Source organism: Eretmochelys imbricata, chromosome 20 (assembly GCF_965152235.1).
Source record: "Eretmochelys imbricata isolate rEreImb1 chromosome 20, rEreImb1.hap1, whole genome shotgun sequence".
Taxonomy (NCBI): domain Eukaryota; kingdom Metazoa; phylum Chordata; order Testudines; family Cheloniidae; genus Eretmochelys; species Eretmochelys imbricata.
The window spans coordinates 682,069-705,947 of record NC_135591.1 but is presented as its reverse complement, the minus strand read 5'-3'; the positions used below and the strand labels follow the sequence as shown (position 1 = coordinate 705,947).

Here is a 23,879-nt window from a genome sequence, read left to right as displayed (position 1 = left end):
CTCTAGCATCACCAGCTACTGCTGCTCCAGGCAGCGTGGTCAGGGGGCATGGAGTAGAGGGGGGTTGGACAGAGGGCAGGGGAGTTTGGGGTGGTGGTCAGAGGGAAGGGTGTGGATAGGGGTCAGGGTGGGAACAGGGGGTTGAATGGGGGCACGGGTCCTGGGGGGGACAGTGAGGAAGGAGGGGGGGTTGGGTGAGGTGGCAGGGGGCAATCAGGGGCAGAGGTTCCGGGGGCAGTCAGGGGACAGGGAGAAGGGGTGGTTGGATGGGGCAGGGGTTCCGGAGGGGCAGTCAGGGAGGAGGGGTTTAATGGGGCAGCGGGGGGCAGTTAGGGGCAAGGGTCTGGGGGCGGTCAGGGGACGGGGAGCGGGGTTGTGTGAATGGGGCAGGGGTCCCGGGGGGGGCCATCAGGGAATGGGAGGGTTGGATGGGGCAGGAGTCCCAGGGAGGGGGTGGATAGGAGGTGGGGCCGGGCCATGACCCCCTCCCCTAACCGGCCCTCCATACAATTTCCAAAACCTGATGCGGCCCTCAGGCCAAAAAGTTTGCCCGCCCCTGGGATAGAGCATTGAATGGAGAGTTGGAAGTCCTGGATTCTGTTCCCAGCTCTGTTATTGACTTGCTATGTGAATTTGGGCAAGTTGCTTCACCCGCTGTGCCTCTATTCCCCCTCCCACCCTTTATCTGTCTTGTCTATTATGACTATAAGTTCTTTGTGGCAGGGACAGTCTCTCACTATGTGACTGTGCTGAACCCAGCACAATGGGGCCCTGAGCTTAGACAAGGCCTCTAGGACCTACTGTAATATAAACAACAAGATACATGCAATGACTACTTGGAGCTTCATACAGAGTAAAGACAGAATTTGGATCTTCTTGCTACCAAATCACAGACTCCTGCCACTCAAGCTTATGAAGAATCACCATTACCTGACAGCAGTATAGGGCCTAGGACTCATAGCTGAGCAACGCTGATTCTACCCACACAACTAGCCAATTCATTATAATACTGATCACGTAACACCAGCTTTTTTCCCACTCCACTATAAAGGGACAGAAGAAAGAGCTACAGCCCTATTAGAAAGAAAGCTAGAATTTTTGTTCTGGATGGGGGTTGGGTGCATGCACAGCGGGGAGGGATTTAAAAAGGGAACATCTTGAAAAGCACAGTAAGATCCAAGATGGCAAAGGTGGATTTATGAGATGTTCTTCCCAAAATTGCCAATTCAGCATGGACGAGGGACAGATGGCAGCGAGATTTATTGAAGTTTTCGAGGAGCTGTTCTGGGGAAGACAGGTGGGCCCAGCAGAGGAGATGCAGCCTAGATAGTGGCAGCATGTGAGCAGCATGCTTCCCCCACCAGGTGCATAGAAAGGAGAACCCTCCCCCTTGGCACAGATAGACACGTGCTACAACTATGCGAGAGCATGCCCAGAACACTGAACTTCATTCCTTTATGGCTCACTGCATTCTCATAAACACCTCTGCTCTTGTGGAGTTAGGTCAGCTGCCCAGACTAAGCACAGTTCCACGCTAAACCCCCATCCCGTTTCTTTTGTCTGCCAGGTTAGGCATCTGCAAAGCCCAACAGGCAACATTTTAAGCAAACACCTTCATGCTTTCTCCCATGCTGCCCCTCACACTTGGGAGAAGCTCCCCATTAACACACACAAAGCTACTCAATTGTCTTCCCTCAAATTCCTTCTGAAAACTCTCCTTTGTCATGATGCCTACAAAATACTTTACAGGAGCTAGGCAGCTGGTGTGCTGAGACTGCAGTCTATCATGCTGACCAACATGGTCTCTGTTTCCTTGTGCACCCCCATCTGTCTGTCTGTCTGCACTTTCCCCCTGGCTTATAGTTAGACTGGAAGCTCTTTAGTGCAGAGCCCATCTTTTTGTGTTGTATTTGTACAGCATCTAGCACAGTGGGGTTCTGGTCCATGTCTGGGGCACCTAGGTGCTACCTCAACACAGATAATAACTCAGGGGAGTTATGGTAACCCTCCTGACCTGCCCTCCTTGCCTGCTCCATGGGTAGGGAGAGGACGTCTGTCTCCAGTGACATCAACCTGGCACCCTTCCTGGGTGATAATTAAAAAAAAAAAAAAAGAAATCCCTCCATCGCATGGGGAAAAATCACTTTGGTAGATTTGTAACCATGCCAGCTGCTACACATTTTCTCTCATTCCCTTTTTGAGTATCTAATTAATCAAGGGGCAGAGTGCTTCCTCTTGCTGAAAGTGTGAAGTTCCCATTAGGATTATGGTGAGTGTTATATGCAAGTATCAAGGGAAGAATAAAATCCAAGTATTTGTAGTGCCTGTTTCTCTGCTGTTAAAACACTTGGCTGCTGCTGATCATTCTGCTGTCTACATATTATACCAGCCACCTAATTTCTCACATAAAATCCCAGCAACATAGTAAATGGATCACCAGTACCACTGCAGGTGTAATCACAAACAAGGACAGCCACTTGTAGCCAGTTGTAGAATAAATAAATATTTAAATAAATAAATAAGCAAGCAAGCAGGTTAGTGGAAGAGAACGTAGGCTGCACATACACATAAATAATAGATTAAAGAAAGTGAATTCAGTAAAGCCTGAGAGAGCTTTTATACATCCCAGAATCTAGTTTCCTCAAGAAAAGCGAACTATAAATGATCTTCAGAAAATATGAAAGTTAGCAAGTTTACCACATGCCTTGTAAGTAATGAGGGCTCTCTGCCTGAAAACGGAAGCCACGAGCACTGTACACCAGAGATATTTATGCAAATCTTTTAACTCTGGCACAATGGTATAGCCAGCACAGCAGTTTACTCAGCTCAGCAATGCTGGTGGTAAATTACAGTGCTTTAGAAGTGCTTAACTATTCAGAGGTTACACAATGTTCTGTAACAGGGGTCAAGGAAGGCTGCCAAAACCTTCCCTTTTTAAGGAAGGCTGCCAAACCTAGTCAAATATGATAATTAAGACAACATTACAATGCCAGGTTGCTGTAAGTAATAAAATACTTAAGATAGAATGTGTTAAAAATGCTCAGCAGAGATAGGTCAGTATCATTATTTCCATGTTACAGATGGAAAAACTGAGGCAGAGAATTGACTCGCTCAAAATTCTCACTCAAAATTCAGGGAGGCAGTGACAGAGCTGGGAATAGAACCCAGGACTCCCAGCTCCCATGACCCTATTCAGTGGACCAAATTTAGAGATGTAGAAAAGTCCTCTTTGATCATCAAATAATAATAATAGGGTCCATGAGTTCTCAAACTTAGGGTTACAATCTCCCTCCCTTTCTTTATTGGATAGGAATGGCGGTGCGGGGAAGGGTTCTGAAACCTTTTTTGGTTGTAATATGGGGTCACAGTCTGAAAACGTTGAAATCCACTAATATTCCCCATTTGCCTGGAAATGCAGGACTGTTTGCTGACAAAAAGCTGCAAGGACAGTGCTTTGTCCAGACGTGAGGATTTTTTTTTTATATGCTAATCCAACAAACTCCCAATGCCAGTACAAAGATAAGAAACAATAGTCAGCTTATTATGTTAAGCTAAATTGACTGTCCATCCCAAAAAAGGCTCAAAATTATTCCCCCAGATGCACACAATCAAAGGTGAATGCCTGAATGAATAGACCATGCCATGCAGGCCAAATTGACTTAGAGATTGCTTTCTACACTACAGATACTACTGTACTGGGAGACCTGGTTGTTTCCAGACATTGATAAACTTTTATTCCTTCCTTCACTGTCAAAGGGACATCACCTTGTTTCAACCATTCCATTCCAGTATTTATGGTGCCCCTATTAAAATCATAGAATATCAGGGTTGGAAGGGACCTCAGGAGGTCATCTAGTCCAACCCCATGCTCAATCAAAGCAGGAACAATCCCCAATTTTTGCCCCAGATCCCTAAATGGCCCCCTCAAGGATTGAACTTACAACTCTGGGTTTAGCAGGCCACTGAGATATCCCTCTTGCTCCCCCCAGATACTATGGTATCTGAGTATCATGAACACTGCTGAGGGCCTGAACACGGTCGCACTGCTATAGCCATGAATCCAATGACAAGAGGTTACATCTTCACTGACATTTTTTTTTTTTTTGAACATCAAGACAGCTAATGGGCATTCGTTAAATCCTACTGAAGATAAGGCACAAGTAGTTTTTATTGTGATGTACCTAGGCACGATCAACAATACAACCCGCCTCTGAGATTGACATCATTTTGTTACATTATGGTAAAATTTACCTGAGCCTTGTCTCCACTAGGATTTTACAGTGAGATAGCTAACACATGTTTGCTATCTCACTATAAAGCCTCACCTCTTTTTGGCACTGAAGACATAAGCACAAGGTCTAATCCTGTTTCTGAAAGGTGTTAAGAGCTTGTCCCCACTGCAAAGTTAACTCTAGTTATAACCTGAATCTTGTCCATATGCAAAAACCCTTAATCTGAGTGTAGTGATGCTTTCCCTTGAGTTGGCTGGTCAATGAGGGGGTACAGGCTACAGCCCAAGTTAGCACAACTCATCATCTGCTAACACAACCACTATGTGTTGCTTGAGTGTTATTTCACAGTGCAGAGACTCTCATTTGAGTAAGACTAACTTAAGAGGAGTTGACTTAAGTGTAGATAACTTGAGCTACCAAATGTCTACACTGAGGAGGTGAATTCCCCAGAATATCAGGAAACCTTAACATTAAATTCTCTAGCTGGAAATATCCTCTTCTTAGAATGGCGCATGCAGCTTTAGGGATTACAGGAATCACAGTCTTAGTTTAGGAGGTGACGCAGGTTACACTGGAATATGTAACCAGGGGGCCAGTGCAGAGGCAGAGTTCTGATGCCAGTATCAGGATAAAAGTGGTCACCTTGCATTTTTTCTGTGCCAAAGCTCATTAAGTTTTCTACCTGACTTTAGCTAACTTGATAAAAAAAATTATGAGGACAACAGCAGTGAGCAAAACCAATCTTGTCCCTAGGAGAGTTCTACAGCTAGTCATGTTGCTGCTGAGCATTCCTGTGCTCCATGCTGATGATGGCTTTGTTAATACCTCTCAGAAGAGTTGCCCATCTCCCTGGAGCTTATTCAAGATGTTCTGTGTATAAGTACACTCCATCACAGAAGAAGAAATGTCTGACACAAAACAGAGCTCTTCAACCCCTGGCAGGAGTTCACTGGCCCTTCCTGTGACCCAGCAGTGGTGGATATCAGATACGATGCTGGCGCCAACTTCCAGTTCTCCTCACCAAGCTGCAGAAACACACATCCACTCTTATCCCAACTTTGAGAAGCTCGCCCTCATGGGCATTGCTGCAAATCAGCTCCTCCAATTTGAGTGCTTCGTGGTAACCTCAGGAAAGAACATACACTAGGATGCAAATGCCTTGGCAGTCATAGGGGTTTGCACTGTGCGGAAAGCAGAGAGAGCCGTGACAGAAAGGCTCAGGCCAGTGAGGATTTTGGAAGAGAAATGACGAAATGTTTTCACTTCCTGCTCCATCCATGAGGATTATGTTTTCCTCACAAGATAAGAAAGACACTTTACCCAAATGAAAAATCTTTTTACTTATGTGATGGCTAACGTTCCCTTTGAAATCAACAATAATTTATTACTTCTGAGAAAATAAATCCACCATCCAGAAGTTCTCAAGCTCTGCAGAAAAGCAGCTGTGAAGTTTAGGGAAACTAGGGGCTCAGAGTTCATCACCTATCAGTGTGAGCTACGAGCAATGGAGTTTTCAAGCTGCCCCCCACTGAAAGCTGCTGGGTGCTAAGAACTTCTGAAACCAAGCCCCAGAAGTTCATCACATGGACTATGATCTACCTCAGGGTCTTGTACTGGGGCCATCACTACCATACACCTCTGGGTGCAGAATTGCATTTCCCAGTCAACTAAGTGAACCTGAAACAAAGTGAGAGTAATAGTAATTGATCCAAGTTACCCATCTCTATTAAAGAACGTTTTACTCTGATTATTTGAGTTGTTAGCCTAAACCTTAAGATTTTTTGATTTGTGTAAATCCTCAACAACAGGATTGTGTCTATGGAAAGTACCTGCTGAGACGACAACCTGAAATACCCTTTTATATTACTATTTTTAAAAATATGCACCTTGCAGAAGTGTCCTCTCCTCGGGATTTTGAATCCTTGTCCTCTGGCTGCAGCTTTAGGAAATCTACATGCTGAGCAGACAAGCCACTGGGACACAGAGTATTACACATGACGGCTCATTTATCTTGCTTTGAAACAGACACATGAACTAAATCTGCCATCATGTTATACTGCTGACTTCTGTGGGGCTGCCCTATTGTAACATAAGGGGAGATTTGGCCTCTAGAATTTAGATGCTTCAGTGCAGAAGTATACACCATCACACTCATTTTAAATAAGCAGTCACCCAAACTAAAACCCTAAATGGGAAATGCCCAGATGTTGAGAAAGCGTGACCTTTTGCAGCTTGGGTCTCTCTCTAGCTTAAATTCTTGTGGGATTTGAAATAAAGAGGGAATGAAGATAGCAAAATATTGATTAAAATGGTTGTAACCTGCTGCTCAGTATCAGGCATCAGCTCCCAGAGAAAGAATTTTAAAAATTCCAAAAATCAAAGTTTAAACCATCAAACCCTAATGCTGAACAAACAGCCTCTTTGCATTGACAGCAGTGTCCATGACCCTAAATGGCTTGGTATTGTAACCGCCCCTGTTGCAAAGGGATGCATCGACGGCTGTGGAGCACCAACGCCATGGCACACCAGTCCTCAGGGGGTATGGTAATGTGCTGGGTGTACCACAAGCTCGGAGGCTAGGGCTGTATGTGCTTCAAGCACTAAGCCCTTCATATGCCCCAAAACACTACTCACACACTTTGTGTAACAGAGGATTCCTTTGTATGGGGGCTACCAGAAATAAATAGTGCAAACACTCTCACAGCACACTTGGCTTTAACAGTCACAATCATTCCAGGGGCATGAAATACCAGTGACACACTCTGCACAGTCCTCCTGCGCTCCAGCTGCAGCTAGTGCTGGCTCCCTGCAGCTACAAGGCATGTCATTGTCATGCTCTCAGGCTCTCCATTCCATCTATGACCTGCTACACCTGATCTCACACAGCCTCTGGCTCTCTCCTGAACCTGGTCCTCTCAGAACCCTGACAGCACTTCCCTCTTCTGTGCTGGCGGGATTATGGAGCCCTCTTACCGCTGCATGTTGCACTGGGTGGTAAAAGCACCCAGCGATGAACTAGCATGTCTGCTACAAATCCAATTATTTCCTAGGGTGGTGCCTCTCTCTTTCTTGGAGCTTGTGGCTGCAGATTGTAGCCACTGGGACAACTTTTGACAGTAAAATGAAAAGGAGTACTTGTGGCACCTTAGAGACTAACCAATTTATTTGAGCATGAGCTTTCGTGAGCTACAGCGCACTTCATCGGATGCATACCGTGGAAACTGCAGTAGACATTATATACACACAGAGACCATGAAACAATACCCCCTCCCACCCCACTGTCCTGCTGGTAATAGCTTATCTAAAGTGATCATCAAGTTGGGCCATTTCCAGCACAAATCCAGGTTTTCTCACCCTCCGCCCCCCCCGCCCCCCACAAACTCACTCTCCTGCTGGTAATAGCCCATCCAAAGTGACCACTCTCTTCACAATGTGCATGATAATCAAGGTGGGCCATTTCCTGCACAAATCCAGGTTCTCTCACCCCCTCACCCCCCTCCAAAAACCACACACACAAACTCAATCTCCTGCTGGTAATAGCTCATCCAAAGTGACCACTCTCCCTACAATGTGCATGGTAATCAATGTGACTTTGTCCTTACCCATAACTATTTTACATTTGGGGACAATGTATACCTTCAGATCAGCGGCACTGCTATGGGTACCCGCATGGCCCCACAGTATGCCAACATTTTTATGGCTGATTTAGAACAACGCTTCCTCAGCTCTTGTCCCCTAAAGCCCCTACTCTACTTGCGCTATATTGATGACATCTTCATCATCTGGACCCATGGAAAAGAAGCCCTTGAGGAATTCCACCATGATTTCAACAATTTCCATCCCACCATCAACCTCAGCCTGGTCCAGTCCACACAAGAGATCCACTTCCTGGACACTACAGTGCTAATAGACAATGGTCACATAAACACCACCCTATACCGGAAACCTACTGACCGCTATTCCTACCTACATGCCTCCAGCTTTCACCCTGACCACACCACACGATCCATCGTCTACAGCCAAGCTCTGCGATACAACCGCATTTGCTCCAACCCCTCAGACAGAGACAAACACCTACAAGATCTCTATCAAGCTTTCTTACAACTACAATACCCACCTGCGGAAGTGAAGAAACAGATTGATAGAGCCAGAAGAGTTCCCAGAAGTCACCTACTACAGGACAGGCCTAACAAAGAAAATAACAGAACGCCACTAGCCATCACCTTCAGCCCCCAACTAAAACCCCTCCAACGCATTATTAAGGATCTACAACCTATCCTGAAGGATGACCCAACACTCTCATAAATCTTGGGAGAGAGGCCAGTCCTTGCCTACAGACAGCCCCGCAACCTGAAGCAAATACTCACCAACAACCACATACCACACAACAGAACCACTAGCCCAGGAACCTATCCTTGCAACAAAGCCCGTTGCCAACTGTGCCCACATATCTATTCAGGGGACACCATCACAGGGCCTAATAACATCAGCCACACTATCAGAGGCTCGTTCACCTGCACATCCACCAATGTGATATATGCCATCATGTGCCAGCAATGCCCCTCTGCCATTTACATTGGTCAAACTGGACAGCCTCTACGTAAAAGAATAAATGGACACAAATCAGATGTCAAGAATTATAACATTCATAAACCAGTCGGAGAACACTTCAATCTCTCTGGTCACACAATCACCGACATGAAGGTCACTATCTTACAACAAAAAAACTTCAAATCCAGACTCCAGCGAGAAACTGCTGAATTGGAATTCATTTGCAAATTGGATACTATTAATTTAGGCTTAAATAGAGACTGGGAGTGGCTAAGTCATTATGCAAGGTAGCCTATTTCCCCTTGCTTTTTCCTACCCCCCCCCCCCGACGTTCTGGTTAAACTTGGATTTAAACTTGGAGAGTGGTCAGTTTGGATGAGCTATTGCCAGGAGGAGAGTGAGTTTATGTGTGTGTGTGTGTGTGTGTGTGTGTGTGTGTGTGTGTGTGTTCCCCCGGGGGCAGGGGGGTGAGAAAGCCTAGATCTGTGCTGGAAATGACCCACCTTGATTACCATGCACATTGTAGGGAGATTTCAGAGTAACAGCCGTGTTAGTCTGTATTCGCAAAAAGAAAAGGAGTACTTGTGGCACCTTAGAGACTAATCAATTTATTTGAGCATGAGCTTTCGTGAGCTACAGCTCACTTCATTGGATGCTCTACAGCTCACTTCATCTGATGAAGTGAGCTGTAGCTCACGAAAGCTCATGCTCAAATAAATTGGTTAGTCTCTAAGGTGCCACAAGTACTCCTTTTCTTTTTGCAAAGACAGACTAACACGGCTGTTACTCTGAAACCTGTCATTTTGACAGTAAGTCTATCATCTGGCCAGCAGATAATTGGGAGCTAGATGCTGCCTGATCAGAGAGGCCTTGAGGAACCGGAGTTAGGGTACATCAAGAATCAGTTATGCTAAATCCTGTGTGACCTCACAGCAGCAGGATTGATTAATTCACTGTCCAGCCCAGCTCACCTCTGACTCCAGACAAGGCCAGTCACTTCATATGCACTTGCCAGCTCTGACATCAGGCACACAGTATCAGTCTAGGTTTTGAATGGTCTACCTGTTATCACAGAGGTTGGGAAAAAACTACCCTGGTAAAATTACATATGAAACAGAACAAAGCTAATGCTGTAATTATTGATCTGGTGTAATAAGTGGCTGACGATGCATCACCTCTTTAAGGAACACACAGCTGGGCAGTGCAAACAAATATGTGCAATACCCCTAACAAACCTCTCTTCTGATCTCATTGTTATAACCCTCATTTCCCTTCCCCACACCCTTTGTCCTCTTATGTGGAGTTAAGTCTAATTTAGTTTATAATTTCCTGTAGGCAGGGACATGTCATTTATACCCTATGTCTATGGTACTGTAGGAATAACCAGTGCCTATGTCCATTTAGATTTATATGAACAAAGCTAACATTTGCAGGAGCTGAACAGAAAAAGGGACATCAGTATGGGCAAAAGTAAATACATTTAAAAAAATAATCATCAAGTGATTTCTCATAAGAAAGTTTTGCAGCATTCAGCCATTTATGGTATTTATATTTGATCTTTTTTTAAAAGAAAATCACACTATTCACAATGATTTGTGAGTTTCATGTGGTTAATGATCTGGGCTGGGATTCAGGAGATCTGGGTTCAGTTCCTGGCTGAGTCACAGACTCCCTGTGTGACTCTGAGCCAGTCACGTTCCACATCTGCAGAACTGGGATAGGTTTCAGAGTAGCAGCGTGTTAGTCTGTCTTTGCAAAAAGAAAAGGAGTACTTGTGGCACCTTAGAGACTAACAAATTTATTTGAGCATAAGCTTTCGTGAGCATCTGATGAAGTGAGCTGTAGCTCACGAAAGTTTATGCTCAAATACATTTGTTAGTCTCTAAGGTGCCACAAGTACTCCTTTTCTTTTTGCGAAAACTGGGATAGTTGCTCTTCCTTTCTCCCACCCTTTCTCTGTCATGTCTACTTAAACTGTAAGGGCAGGTACGGTTCTTCACTATATGTACGTACAGCACCCAGAACAATAGGGTCCTGAAGTCAGCTGGGGGCTCCAGGTACCACTGGAATACAAGTCCTCTCTCTATACCCAGAATAAGTGTAATGTTGACAGTAGCACTGCAGACTCCTTCACGTGACCCTGTCATTACTCATATTTTATATTTGTATTATGGTAAGGCCTAAAAGCCTCCTTCGTAATCACTGGGTAACACTCCTCTAGTTAGACACCATTCCTGCCACTAAGAGTCTAAAGAGACAAAGCATGGAAGGAGAAGTGATTTGCTAAAGGTCACATAGCAGGAAGAGATTTGAGTCCCAGACCAGTGCCCTATATAGTGGGCCAAACTGCTGCCCACCTTCTCTAGAGGCAAATATAGCCCTGGAAGATCATTCCTAACCCTCCCTGCATGCATGGCCATAGAGCAGGGGCATCAACATACTACACAGTTGAATTTCTTTAGCATCAAGAACCTTTTCAAGAAAGTCATCAGCAGTTAATGATGCCCACTGAAAATAACTGGAGTTCAGGTTTGCATGACCAGGAGATCAACTAAGGAGTATAGTTCTACATGGGAAATCCTTGCTGGAGCTGAATGGAGGATCACCAGGGCAAAGGAGATCACAGTTGCTCACATTTCTGCATAGGGGCTGAGCGTTACTAGACTTTGACACCTTAAGAAGTTTATGATGACAGCACTCAGCAGAAACCTGCCTCATCATAGGGATCATTCTAACATGAGCAACTCCTGCAGTGCAAGCTGATGGGGGCCACAAGCTTTCTCCTCGGCGCATGTATCCAAGTCCTCAGGTGGCCCATATACTTACTGTCTTACCTGGGCTTGTGGAACTCAATATGCAAAAAAAAAATTAATCTGCTTCATGCAAAGACCAGCCACAAATGGCCCACAAGAAATGAGAGCTCTTCAGTAGCCTGCAGGAGTTGGCAGGTCCCTCAGGGGAGCTGGCGCTGCTGGAGATTGGCTGTGGTACTGGAGCCAACCTCCAGTTCTACCTGCTCACCAGCAGTGACCTGCACTGACCCCAACCCCAACTTTGAGAAGTTTCTTATCAGAAGTATTGCTGAGAATTGGCACCTTAGGTTTAAGCACTTTTCAGTGACCTGTGCCATGTAGCTGATAGCTCTGTAGTTGTAGTGGTCTGCATCCTGGTGCTGTCCTCAGTGCCTGTGTAGTGAAGATGCTGAAAGAAGTTTTACTAACACTCAAGCCAGTCAATGTCTTCTTGGAGATAGGCTATGAGGAGGGGAATATTCTCAGTTCCTCACCATTCAACCTTGAAAAGTTACTTTAATTCCTTGCAGTTTATTTTAGGGGGATGATAATTCATCTAAAATGGCCAAAAATCTTGCATTTAAGGGCCAGCTTTTCCAGAAGAGCTCAGCACTTGGCAGCTTCATTCAGAACATGGGAGAGTTCAGCTCCTTTGGAAATCTGGCCCAAAATAAACAGACAATGATAACTTAAAACTACCCTTTGAAATTCATGGGAATGGTTCTGACCAAAAATTTTAGAAGTGACTAGTGATTTTAGGTGCTTCGGTTTTTGGTTGCCCAACTTAAGACACCTTAAATGGCCCAATTTTCAGAATGATGGCTGCTCTTTGCTGTCTGCAAAAACCAGGCTCCTTTAAGGAGCCTCAGACTAAGCAGCCAAAACCAGACACACACACACACACAAAAGAGATCACTAGTCACTTTTACAGGTTTAAGCCTTTGCCTGTTACAATGTGGACCAAAATGCCCTAAATGATGCAGACTCAAAACACTGGAACCACATCTCCTGATCACCTGACCAGTGTTTTGGCTCCAAAACCAACATCAAAAAGGAAGCCATTGCCTTCAGGGGAGAAAATATCATCCTGCCTGAGGTTTGCACATCCCTGTTTAATTCGATTTTATTCTAATAGATGAAGAATAATGTGCTTGTGCTACTTTGTAAGTCTCCGTCACAAACTCACCCGCACTAAAGGAGTCGTAACTTTTTGTGTGTAATTATAAAATTCAGCATGAACTATTGCAGCTGACACTCTCTGGCCTGGGATCCAGCCAAATGGGGACCTGTGACATATACTCACCAATGGCTTACAGATGCTCATGGTAACAAGGGTGCCAGATGAATAAGATGAGAACTTAAAGTTACAGCATTGCCAGCCCTGGAGAATATAAGTCTTTTCCTTATCCAGAACACAAGTCCAATTAGCATATCCAATCCTTGGCCATCAGCAAGGATGCCAGTCTCTTTTACAGATGTCGTCGGAGCACAGGCCTGATTCATTGCCCACTGAAATTAAAGGAAATCTTTCCACCAACTTCCGGTCCCAGGAGTACAGAACTTCTGAGTTCCCATGATAGCTCTGACTACCTTTGTGATCTCAGGCAAGGCACTTCACTTCTGTGTCTGTTTCCATAGCTTTAAAAATGGAATAATAAATTGCCTGCTTTGCTCTGATGGTTAAAAATCACTGTCAAATATTTCATATTACTAATGTCACGTCCCATGACAAATGCTTATATAGTGCATTCTCAAATATGTTGCTCTCATGTACTGCAACTTCCTTAGCCTAAACAGCTTTCTGTCAGGACCAAAAGTGGATTTTGCCGTTTTTTCCCCCTGTTTTCTTTTAGATTCCCTTGGGTACATTTTATATGGTGATGCTACAGACATACAAAATGTGCTTATAAAGTTGGGGGAAATAATCAGCACTGCTGCATCATGTGTATTGTTTTCTTCATTTCCCACTAGGGGGCGCATTTGCCCCAGTTTTTATACTAATGTTCCCTCTAACAATACAAGCTTGAACCTAGTTTGTACAAGCTAGCTTTGTTTAATTCCATAGTTAACCATGAGGGTGAATTTCATTGCTTTGAGACTCATTTATGGGGGAACATCAACACATTATCTCTCATCATTTTGAAACTCCTTGCTATTGTTATGATTTGTCAAGGAATGGCTGATACCAAAACTGTGTTCTTGAAAGGTTAGATACCTCTCCTGCATTAACCCTAAAGGTAGGAGAGATGTTGAGGAATATGGGGGCACAAACTGAACATCTGATTTTTCTCCACAGGGAGAATGGACACATCAAATTTATACAGAGGAACGGAGAGGGGAGAGACTAATGTGAACGATTTAATGTCAGCAAAGCAAGAAAAACTAGGCATGAAACAGACATTGAGGGTTATGAAAATGGAGAAGTGGACAAGAAAGAAATGCTGCAACACATAGAAAGAGACTTGACCATGAAAACTAAAGAAGACTATGATATATTTAAAGAGATAGTTACAGAAATACTGAAAGCTGTTCATGTCACCAGCAGGGGTAAAAAAGAAAGCTCTCTTCACGGCAAAAAAAGAAGGAAGTGGTTTCCCCATCAGTTACAAGGCACTTTTGGAGTCCAGCAGCTGAACTGCATGAACTACAAGTGACCAATCCTATGGGACACTTACATTCCTAAATACACAAAACAAGAAGAACAGAGAAAGTCACTGGACCATGAAGAGAAAGTCTAATGAGCAACAAGATGATACAAAGTGGCCCCTATCCACAGTCATGCCAGATGCTGGAAACAGCGAAGCTATAGCAAATTTCATGGCTGGACAGGTTATACAATCTAGAGATATCTGAAGAGATTGCTGTAATCCAACAGATTTCTAATAGCACTTTGAACTCCTGGGTGTAATTCCGAGTCCTCATACAGACATGCTGAGTGCTGTCAAATGAACTCACACAGAAAAATGATTAAAGATAAAAACACATCATATCACCTGTGGGTGAACACTTTTCACAAAGCAATCACTCTATGGGCTTGTATACACTGACACTTTACAGCGCTGCAACTTTCTCGCTCAGGGGTGTGAAAAAACACTCCCCTGAGTGCTGCAAGTGTCAGTCCTGTCACATGCCAGTACAGACAGTGCACCAGCGCTGGGAGCCATGCCCCTCGTGGAGGTGATTTTATTAGAGTGCTTGGAGAGCTCTCTTGCAGTACTGTGCTGTGACTACACAAGCCATGTTAAAGCACTGCCGTGGCTTTAGCTTTAGCGTTGCCAGTGAAGACGTGCCCTGTATCTGACCTCACAGTCTCTTTCCGCAGAGGAAGCCTGCACAACACCTTAAAAAGACATGCATGGGAGCTGTTACTATGTTAGTAAACGGTAACCCTTAGTCCTTTTTTCTGTATTTATGATTCATTTATATATTAACTATTCTTTAGAATTGCTATATTAAAAAAGAATATGTTGAATTCTAAGGCCCAGAACACTGGTCCTTGTCCAATAAGTAACCCTATTCAGAAATTAATCTATAGCATCTTCATGTCTATAAAACTCCAGATAATCTGGGAAACCATCCCCTTAATATATAAATATAATATTCACATGCACATATATGTAGCTGGGAAACTGATAAGAGATTATTGTTATAACAGATGTTTTCTGTTGGGCAGTCAACAGGGCAGAATGATTATGGAGTAAGGAAGACCCACTGAAGAAGAATCTTTGAAGAATTTTTAATCCTCTGAGCTGTAAATAATCATGCCTTCACACATACATCAGGTATACTGAGAATGTACAGAAATGACAACAGAACGTATGTTTCTTCTGGCAAAGAGAGCTTTCTTTGTTTCAAAACCCTCTGTAATAACACTGGTGTGGAAACCTAGTTGGGGAATGAAAACTGTCGCGTCTCTCCAGTTCCAGTGAAGAAGAGAGACCTAATTCTTGATCTTACAACAAATTATGGTAATGTATTTATTCTTTCCGTATAGTGCGGTACAAATCTTTGATTAAATAATTCCAATTGAGCCTGTTATTCGACAATCATGAGTCATCATTAACTCAGACACGCAACAGAGCTTAAATTCATAACTTTGCTAGATACTAAGAAGCATGGACTGAACAGAGACACTGGATTTATGGCTCATTACAACGATCTGTAACCCACTTAAACCTCTCCACCAGCCTGTCCCACCTCCCCCATGACTGGAGAAGTGTTAACAGGCCACTTCACCATGAATGGTACCTTGACATAAGTGTTAATTGATTGACTTATGCTATCAATTAATGGATTGATTCACTTATGCTGAATAATCCATTCCACCTTGTATTTATCTGTGACATTCTGAGTACATTTTCTATACTTGAAGAGCTCTGTGTAGCTCGAAAGCTTGTCTCTCTCTCTCTCTCTCTCACCAACAGATGTTGGTCCAATAAAAGACAGTACCTCACCCACCTTGTCTCGCTAATATCCTGGGACTGACATGGCTATAACAACACTTCATATATGCCCTTAGAACAGTCATTTAATCAAATAGTGCCTTCCACTCCCTCTATAAAATGAGGATACCTAGCATATGTGAGGGGCTAGGAGGATTGGTGTATTCATAGAATCAGAGGCGATGCATGAAGGGTGGGGAACATATGGGGTCACACCCCCTCCCTGCAAATTTCTGTCAAGGTTCATATATATATTTGGGGGGAGTGGGTTCAAAATATGTTTCCCACACACACACACCCTATCAACAGTTATGTGTCACCTCTGCATAGAATCATAGAAATGTAGGGCTCGAAGGGACATTAAGAAGTCAAAGTCCAGCCCCCTATGCGGTGACAGGACCAAGAAAACCTAGACCATCCCTGGCAGGTGTTTGTCCAACTTGATTTTTAAAATTTCCAATGATGGGGATTCCACAACCTCTCTTGGAAGTCTGTTCCAGAGCTTTACTACCCTTAGAGTTAGAAACTTTTTCTTAATCTCTAACCTACATCACCCTTGCTGCAGATTAAGCCCATTACTTGTCCGACCTTCAATGGACACAGATAACAATGTTCTTTATAGAAGCCCTTAACATATTTGTAGATTTATCAGATCCCCAATTTTCTTTTCTCCAAACTAAATATGCCAAGCTTTTTTAAGCTCTTCTCATAGGTCAGGTTAGGTTTTCTAACCTTTTATCATTTTTGTTGCTCTCCTCTGGACTCTCTCCAATTTGTCCACATCTTTCCCAAAGCATGGCCCCCAGAACGGACACACCACTCCAGTTGAGGCCTCACCAGTATCAAGTAGAGCAGGACAACTACCTCCCATGTCTTACATATGACACTCCTTTGAATACACACCAAAATATTAACATTTTTTGCAGCCGCATCACATTGTCGGCTCCTATTCAATTTGTGATCCACTATAACCCCCAGATCCTTTTCGGCAGTATTACAATTAAAACAGTTATTCTCCATTTTTATTTTTTCCTTTTTAAGTACTTTGCATGTGCTCTCTTTCCCCACTAAGTAAAGAACACTATGTTCTCATGCCACAGTGTATCCAATATAATGGTGCTCTAAAAGTAGGCAGTGTTATGACAATACAGCACCCTCCATACAGGCTTGTCCAGAATGTACCTGAGGTCTGGAATTGCTGCTTCTTACTGACAATGGGCTCAGTCCTGCAAGGTGGTGAGTGCTCTGGCCCACTTCAGCAAAGCACTTAAACCCGTGCTTAGCTTTCAACTCGTGAGTAGTAGCATTAGCTTCAGTAGAACGACTCCTATGTTTAAAGTTAAGCATATACTTAAGTGCTTTGCTCCACCAGGCCACAGCACCCAGGATCTTGAAGGATTGAGTCCCACATTATGTAAGCAAACAAAACGATTTCTATCCTCACTGCATCCCGCTTCAGTTGTGCTTGTAGGAAGAATTATGACTAAACAATGCTCTGTCTCTTTAAGATAGAATTAGGAGGACAGCCAGCTGGAGAAACCAGATATAACCAGTTCAGCATGAGTCAGCTGGCCAGGAGAGCGAGAAGGAAATGCTCAGTAAAGTTGGAACACAGCAGTGGCTTTGGTGGTGTTTACAGCCAGGATTGAGGATTCTTGCATTCTCCTCTTTGCACTGATGGTGCTGATCCCTCTCCTCCAGCGATGCATCCAGCTCCTCACCCTGCCTGTCTACCTGCTCTCTTATCTGGGCTTATGGGACCCCCTCTGTAAGAAGATCTTCCCACATCTCATGGCCAAGTGCTCCACTATCTACAACCGCAAACTCTTGCAACAGAAACAGGACCTGTTCAGCAACCTGGGGGAGTTTGCAGGCCCTTCGAGGGAGCTCAGGCTGCTGGAAATAGGCACAGGCACAGGCGCCAACTTCCAGTTCTACCCACCCGGATGCCGGGTGACATGCACTGATCCCAACCCCAACTTTGAGGGGTTCCTCCTCAAGAGCATTTCTGACAGCCCACACCTCCGGTTTGAACGGTTCATGGTGGCCTCCGGTGAGGACCTGCTCCCAGTGGCTGACGACTCCATGGATGTGGTGGTTTGCACCTTGGTGCTGTGCTCGGTGCGCAGCATCGAGCAGGTCCTGAGAGAAGTCTTGCGAGTGCTCAGGCTGGTGAGTATGAGTACCATTGGGGGGGTGCTATTTTGTTTATGGGCCAAGCTGTGCCATGCAAAGAAATGCCTAGTGGGAGTGTGTGGGGAGCCACCTACCCAGAGACGCATCCCTCCCCCGAGTGGCCTAGTGTGCAGGGGTAAAGCCATGACCCACCTTCTCCCCTCCCCCTTTGGAGATATATCCTGCAGGGATAGAGAGAGGGAGAAGTCCCTGTGTTCCCCTACGAGCAGAGACTCCAAATGCCCACTGGATGGGCTAGCCACAATCCAAACCTTCATCGCCTACAGCATTTATTTGTATGTGTTTGCCTGGAAGCCAGCAGTTTTCTGAACAGAAAGGAGTAAAAGGAAAACAGACAGAACCAAGCCACGCACCTTCATTTCCTTTGCTAAACCATTTCAGTGTTTATCACACACACTTATAAGATGGCTATCGTTGGGCTGCCTTGACTTACTTTATGTGGCTAACATCCAAATAAAAGCCAATTCAACATTCTCTCCCTTGTTCCTGTAAGGAGACAGACCTGACCAGCTAGTGAGTTGCTTAGGCTTAGCTATGACTGAATCAACTTTAAAAAAATCACAATGATGCTGATAATGAAAACAGGCTCATCTGTTCCACTCCTGTTAACAGGCAGTTCAAATTCTGGTTCACATGCACTATCACTATGCTGCAATGATTGGAGTGCAAACCCTATATAGCAGGGGGATAGTTACATTCAAACAGCTGTTTGCTTAAAATTCTTTTAAGCCACAAAAGCACTAGATGGTTTAGCTTAGTTAAAACATGCAAGCATGCTACAAATTATTCATAAAGCATCTTATCTGAAGCCCAAACTATCCAACTATATCCCTTAATGGACTTGGTGTCAAATATTCAGAAGCACCTAAGTGACTTCAGGACCTATGTTCCTCTTTTAAAAATGAGACTTAGACACCTAACTTATTTCAGTGCTTCTGAAAATGTTACCCTTTATTTCCCACCCCCCTTTAAGCTTAAGAATCAAGCACAAATGTGCCATCTTTCTAGTCCATGGATCTCATAACACAAAGCTAAGAAGTGGGCTCATACAATTGCCATTGTCTGAATGTGGAAGTGAAACTGCAAGTAACTTTCTCATTAAGATGAAAGTTATTCCACTCTTACCTGGCAGGCTGAGCAGCAACCGAGGCTGGAATTCTACCTGGCTGAACCTTTGCTATTTTTCCTAATTAAGGTGAGAGGGAATTAAAAATAAGCCCTTGCCTTTGTAGTTCTGGAAACTGAATTCTGTCACCATGCAGAGCAGGAGCGGCAGAACTATAGTACAACCTGACGGCTAGAACAGCTGGCAGCCTTGTTGCACGAAATCCACTTGTTAGAGGGAAATTGGATGGCTGTTCTGGTGCCCTACCCGCAAGTGTTCTTACTGCAATGCTCACTGTTCATCCAATAGCCCAGAATTTCCAGTACTCCTGTTCTCTGAACCTTTGTTCAGCAAAAGGTGGGAACTCAAGAGGAATTCTGAAGGAACACCCTCACTTCAAACAGAGCTCATGAGTGTGTGATTTCAGGAACTCTCAAGCAGGCGGTAGGGACTTCATGATAACATAGGACACATCTGTCGAGAGTAGAACAATGAATGGAGGGGTGGGTGGCTGTGTATTTTGAGGGGGTGGAATCCCAGGCTGAGCAGGAAGTTTAGTTTAAATTACCCAGCACTCCTCCTCTTTCACTGCCAGCTTTTCTTCTCCCCAAACTCACTCTCTCTCTTTACTAACAATATTGCCTGTCAGCACATGCCTGCCAGATGCTGTGGACCCTGCAGCATTACTAACGTATTTGTAGATATCCCTTGGACTGCACTATCCTGTGTCCTGTAATATCTATGTCAAACTAAGTTAATGCTGTATATTCACCGATAACCTCATTGCTTATTGCTTTTAGTATCTCACCCTTGGACCTCATCTACATGGGCAACTTTGTTCATTATAACTTAAGATGTAAATTTAAATAGATATAATTATACCAGTATGACACTCTTATTCTGGTGTAACAATGCCTTTTTTGGCTTAACTCAGTGGTTTTCTACCTGTATTCCACAGACCCCTGGGGGTCTACAGACTAGGTCTAAAATTTCCAAAGGGTTAGGATTAGGGTTCAAAACGTGTTAGGGATCCACAAATTAAAAAAAGGTTGAAAACGACTGGTTTGGCTTATATCACTTGGGAACAGGCAGTGATGAGCTGCCAAAATCTTAACAACTGGTTCCCTCCTCACCCCACGAGGGGGTCGTTGCCCCCCCTGTCCCCCAGGACTCCTGCCCCATCCAACCCCCTGCGTTCCTTGACACCCCCCCCCCGAACTGGGCAGGAGGGTCTCGTGGGCCACTGTAGTGGGTGCCCACCCCACCCCTAAGAGCCAGAGGAACCTGCCGGGGGGCGAGGTGGGGAGTCCCAGTGATGCTTACCTGGAGCAGCTCCCAGGAAGCATCCAGCAGGTCCCTCTGGCTCCAAGGGGCGGAGTAGCGTAGCTGGGGAGGAGCAGGGGGAGCGGCTGCTCCCTCCACTGATCACATTAAAAGTGGAGCCTTAGGCGCCGACTCCGTGCGTGCTCCAGGACTGGAGCACCCATGGGGAAAATTTGGTGGGTGCAGAGCACCCACCGGCAGCTCCCGGTCCTGCGCCCGGCCCCAGCTCACCTCACCCACCCCCCCACCGGCTTCCCGTGAACCAGCTGTTCGGCGGGAAGCCAGGGAGGGCTGAGAAGCAGGCGGTGGCTTCACACTCAAGCTGAGGGTGGCGGAGGTGAGCTGGGGCGAGGAGCAGTTCCCTTGCATGCCCCGCCCCCCCCCGGGTTATCTGCTGCGGCACAGGCGACCCTCCTTGCGCCCCCTCCCCCCCCGTCCCAGCTCACTTCCGCCTCCCTGGGCCTGAGTGCGAAGCCGCCGCCTGCTTCTCAGCCCTCCCAGGCTTCCCGCGCGAACAGCTGATTCGTGGGAAGCCTGGAGGGGGCAGAGAAGCAGAGCAGGGCGGCGTGTTCAGGGAAGGAGGCGGAGCGGAGGTGAGCTGGGGCCGGGGGTGGGGCGGGGAGCTGCCGTTGGATGCTCTGCACCCACCAAATTTTCCCCTTGGGTGCTCCAGCCCTGGAGCACCCATGGAGTCGGCGCCTAAGGCACCACTTTTGGCCGGTTAAATTTAGAAGCCCTTTTAGAACCGGTTGTCCCTCACAGAACAACTGGTTCTAAAAAGGCTTCTAAATTTAACAACCGGTTCTAGCGAACCGGTGGGAACCTGCTCCAGCTCACCACTGGGAACAGGTTTAAGCTCAACTGAAAAAGGCTACTAAGGAGTGTCCACACAAGGGGAGGGGGTGGGTAACCTAGGTAATTGGTAGAAGTTTCCCATGCAGACAAGGCCTTAGCCTTGGTTGTGACTATAAAGAACATTCATTAAGGCAATCCAAAACATTGTTTTCATTGTGGAGCTAAACTACAAGGTGGGGAAAAAAACATGTACAGCAACTTCCTCACTAAGGGGTGAAAAATTCAAATCAGAATCCGTAACTCTTACACCAGCCTCCACTAAAAACAGCCTTGAATGTTCTGAATAGGTTTGCTCTCAGCACTAGCTCTGCTACTTATCCAGTGTTTTTAATCACTGGAATATGCTGTACCAGATCTGCTGTACCAGATCTGCTCTCCAGCAGTGGATGCAGTGAAGCAGTTGTGCAGCTCACAAGACTGCCAATGAAGTGAATGCCTGATCCTTGTCTAGTGGCACCTGCCTCACCGTGCTATATAAACATCAGTGAATTAACCCTCACCACTTGGAGGGTATGGTAAGTATTCTGATCAACCCCATTTTACAGATGGAAAAACTGAAATACCAGAAAGTTAAGTGATTTGCTCAAGGGAACCTAAGGCGGTAGTGCCAGAGCTGGGAACAGAATCTGAGAGTCCTGACTCTTAGTCACAAGAGCATCCTTCCCCTTCCACCTGGAACTCAAACCTTTCTGTAGTCATGTAGCTTCCCCAAATAGTATTTTTAAAGTCTCATAGGAGTGAAATAAGACAGAATGAGAACATGGTGGAATGCTGACTGGCCTCCATGCATAATTGATAATGGGTAGCAGTTTCTGAAAACATAATAGTTAGAAGTGAGCCTGAACCAAACATGGCCAGAATGTGGGGAGTTTGATCCAAGAGTTGTGTCTCCAAAGTGGAAGGGAGATGTTGTTGGTGATTTTAAGAGCCTTTGTTTGTTCCTGAAGCATTTTGATTGCTTTGTTTCCCAGGGTGGTGCTTTGTATTTCTTGGAGCATGTGGCTGCAGATCATTCCAGCTGGGGCTACTTTTGGCAACAGATCTACAACCCAACCTGGAGATATTTGGGAGACGGGTGCTGCCTGACCAGAGAGACCTGGAAGGACCTGGAGAAGGCAGGGTTCTCGGAACTGAAGTTGCGGCACATAGACGCCCCCATGTCCTGGAACCCTACTCGTCCCCATATAATTGGATATGCTGTGAAATAACTAACTCCATGCACTGAGAAACAAGGTCACTTCAGCACTGTAGTTCCTTCCAATTCCTAGGGGTATTTACCCCTGAATAGCGACCTTATAATGTCAGAGCAATACTTATTTAGCAATTAGCTGCCCAGCCAAATTGCCTTGGGTTTATGAGAATAACAGGGAAAATTTACTGAGCATCCATAGCTTATCCTAACTATGGTGTCAGGTTTGTCCATATGCCAGTCAGGCTCCTCCCAGGTTTTAACAAAGCTCTGATCACAGTGGTCAGCATTTTTCACTGACTGTCCTGCCAGTTTTTGTGGATCACATTCTAAAGCACTAATCATTCCCTGTTCATCATATACAGAGCCTCGGTGCCTAAGTCAAGCTTTGTGGATCTCAGTGTTGTTCCTGTGACTTTCTGGGCACCATGTTGCTTGGGCTTGCAATGCCTATGTTCCTTTGGGAATCCGGGCTCATCAGTCTAAATCAGATTTGAAACAGCAATCTGCACAACGAAATGCTCCTATTACAGCAGAGTAATTAACACTAGTTAAGGCCAACAGAGTAGCTTGGGGCCTCCAAGTGGCAGGGAGCTCATATCCTACTGAAAGAGAATAGAAGGAAAAACCTAAGCACCAGACATATCCACTCAGGCTGCACTGAAAGTACTTTTGATACAATTCCTTTTATTTTGTTTGTCTTTTGTAATTGCTACAGAACCACGGTGTTGCTTCAGAGACATAGGCTTCTCAATAAAGTTGAAAATACTGTACTTTGATTATATCCTCTGCTCTGTTACCAATAGGGGGAGCAGGTAACTAATTTTTGTAAACACTAGCCCCTGTAGAGTGTTTTTTCCCAGATTAGTATAAGGCGAAATTCAGAATTTGGCCCACTAAGTCTAACCCAGGAGATCAATACTGGAATAAATGGATTTCACTCAGTAATTGATAGAAAGAAAGGCAACTACAGGAACAAGACCATACGCTCAAACTTGAATAAATTTTCTGAAATTAAACAAATTTGCATCAAAGTTTCAGGTGGGACGGACTATCAATATACTATGCACTTTTATAATACTATGCACCTTGCAACCAAGGATCTCAAAGCATTTTACAAATATTGATCCCACAGACTTCCTAGTACTTCTCATTAAGGAGTTAGCAAGATTAATATTATCCATAGTTTAGAGA

The 23,879-nt window shown here is 44.9% G+C and overlaps 2 protein-coding genes across 2 annotated transcripts in view; one reads left to right on the top strand and one right to left on the bottom strand.

Moving 5' to 3' along the window:
* The window catches only part of SCN8A (sodium voltage-gated channel alpha subunit 8), a 171,245-nt gene that overhangs the window by 146,708 nt on the left and 658 nt on the right, over positions 1–23,879 (bottom strand). The window lies entirely within an intron of this gene.
* On the top strand, positions 17,577–23,458 carry LOC144277598 (thiol S-methyltransferase TMT1A-like). The gene is made up of 2 exons (XM_077838490.1): positions 17,577–18,189; positions 22,468–23,458. The coding sequence occupies exons 1-2, from the start codon at positions 17,695–17,697 to the stop codon at positions 22,702–22,704; spliced, it is 732 nt and encodes a 243-aa protein (XP_077694616.1). The 5' UTR covers positions 17,577–17,694; the 3' UTR covers positions 22,705–23,458.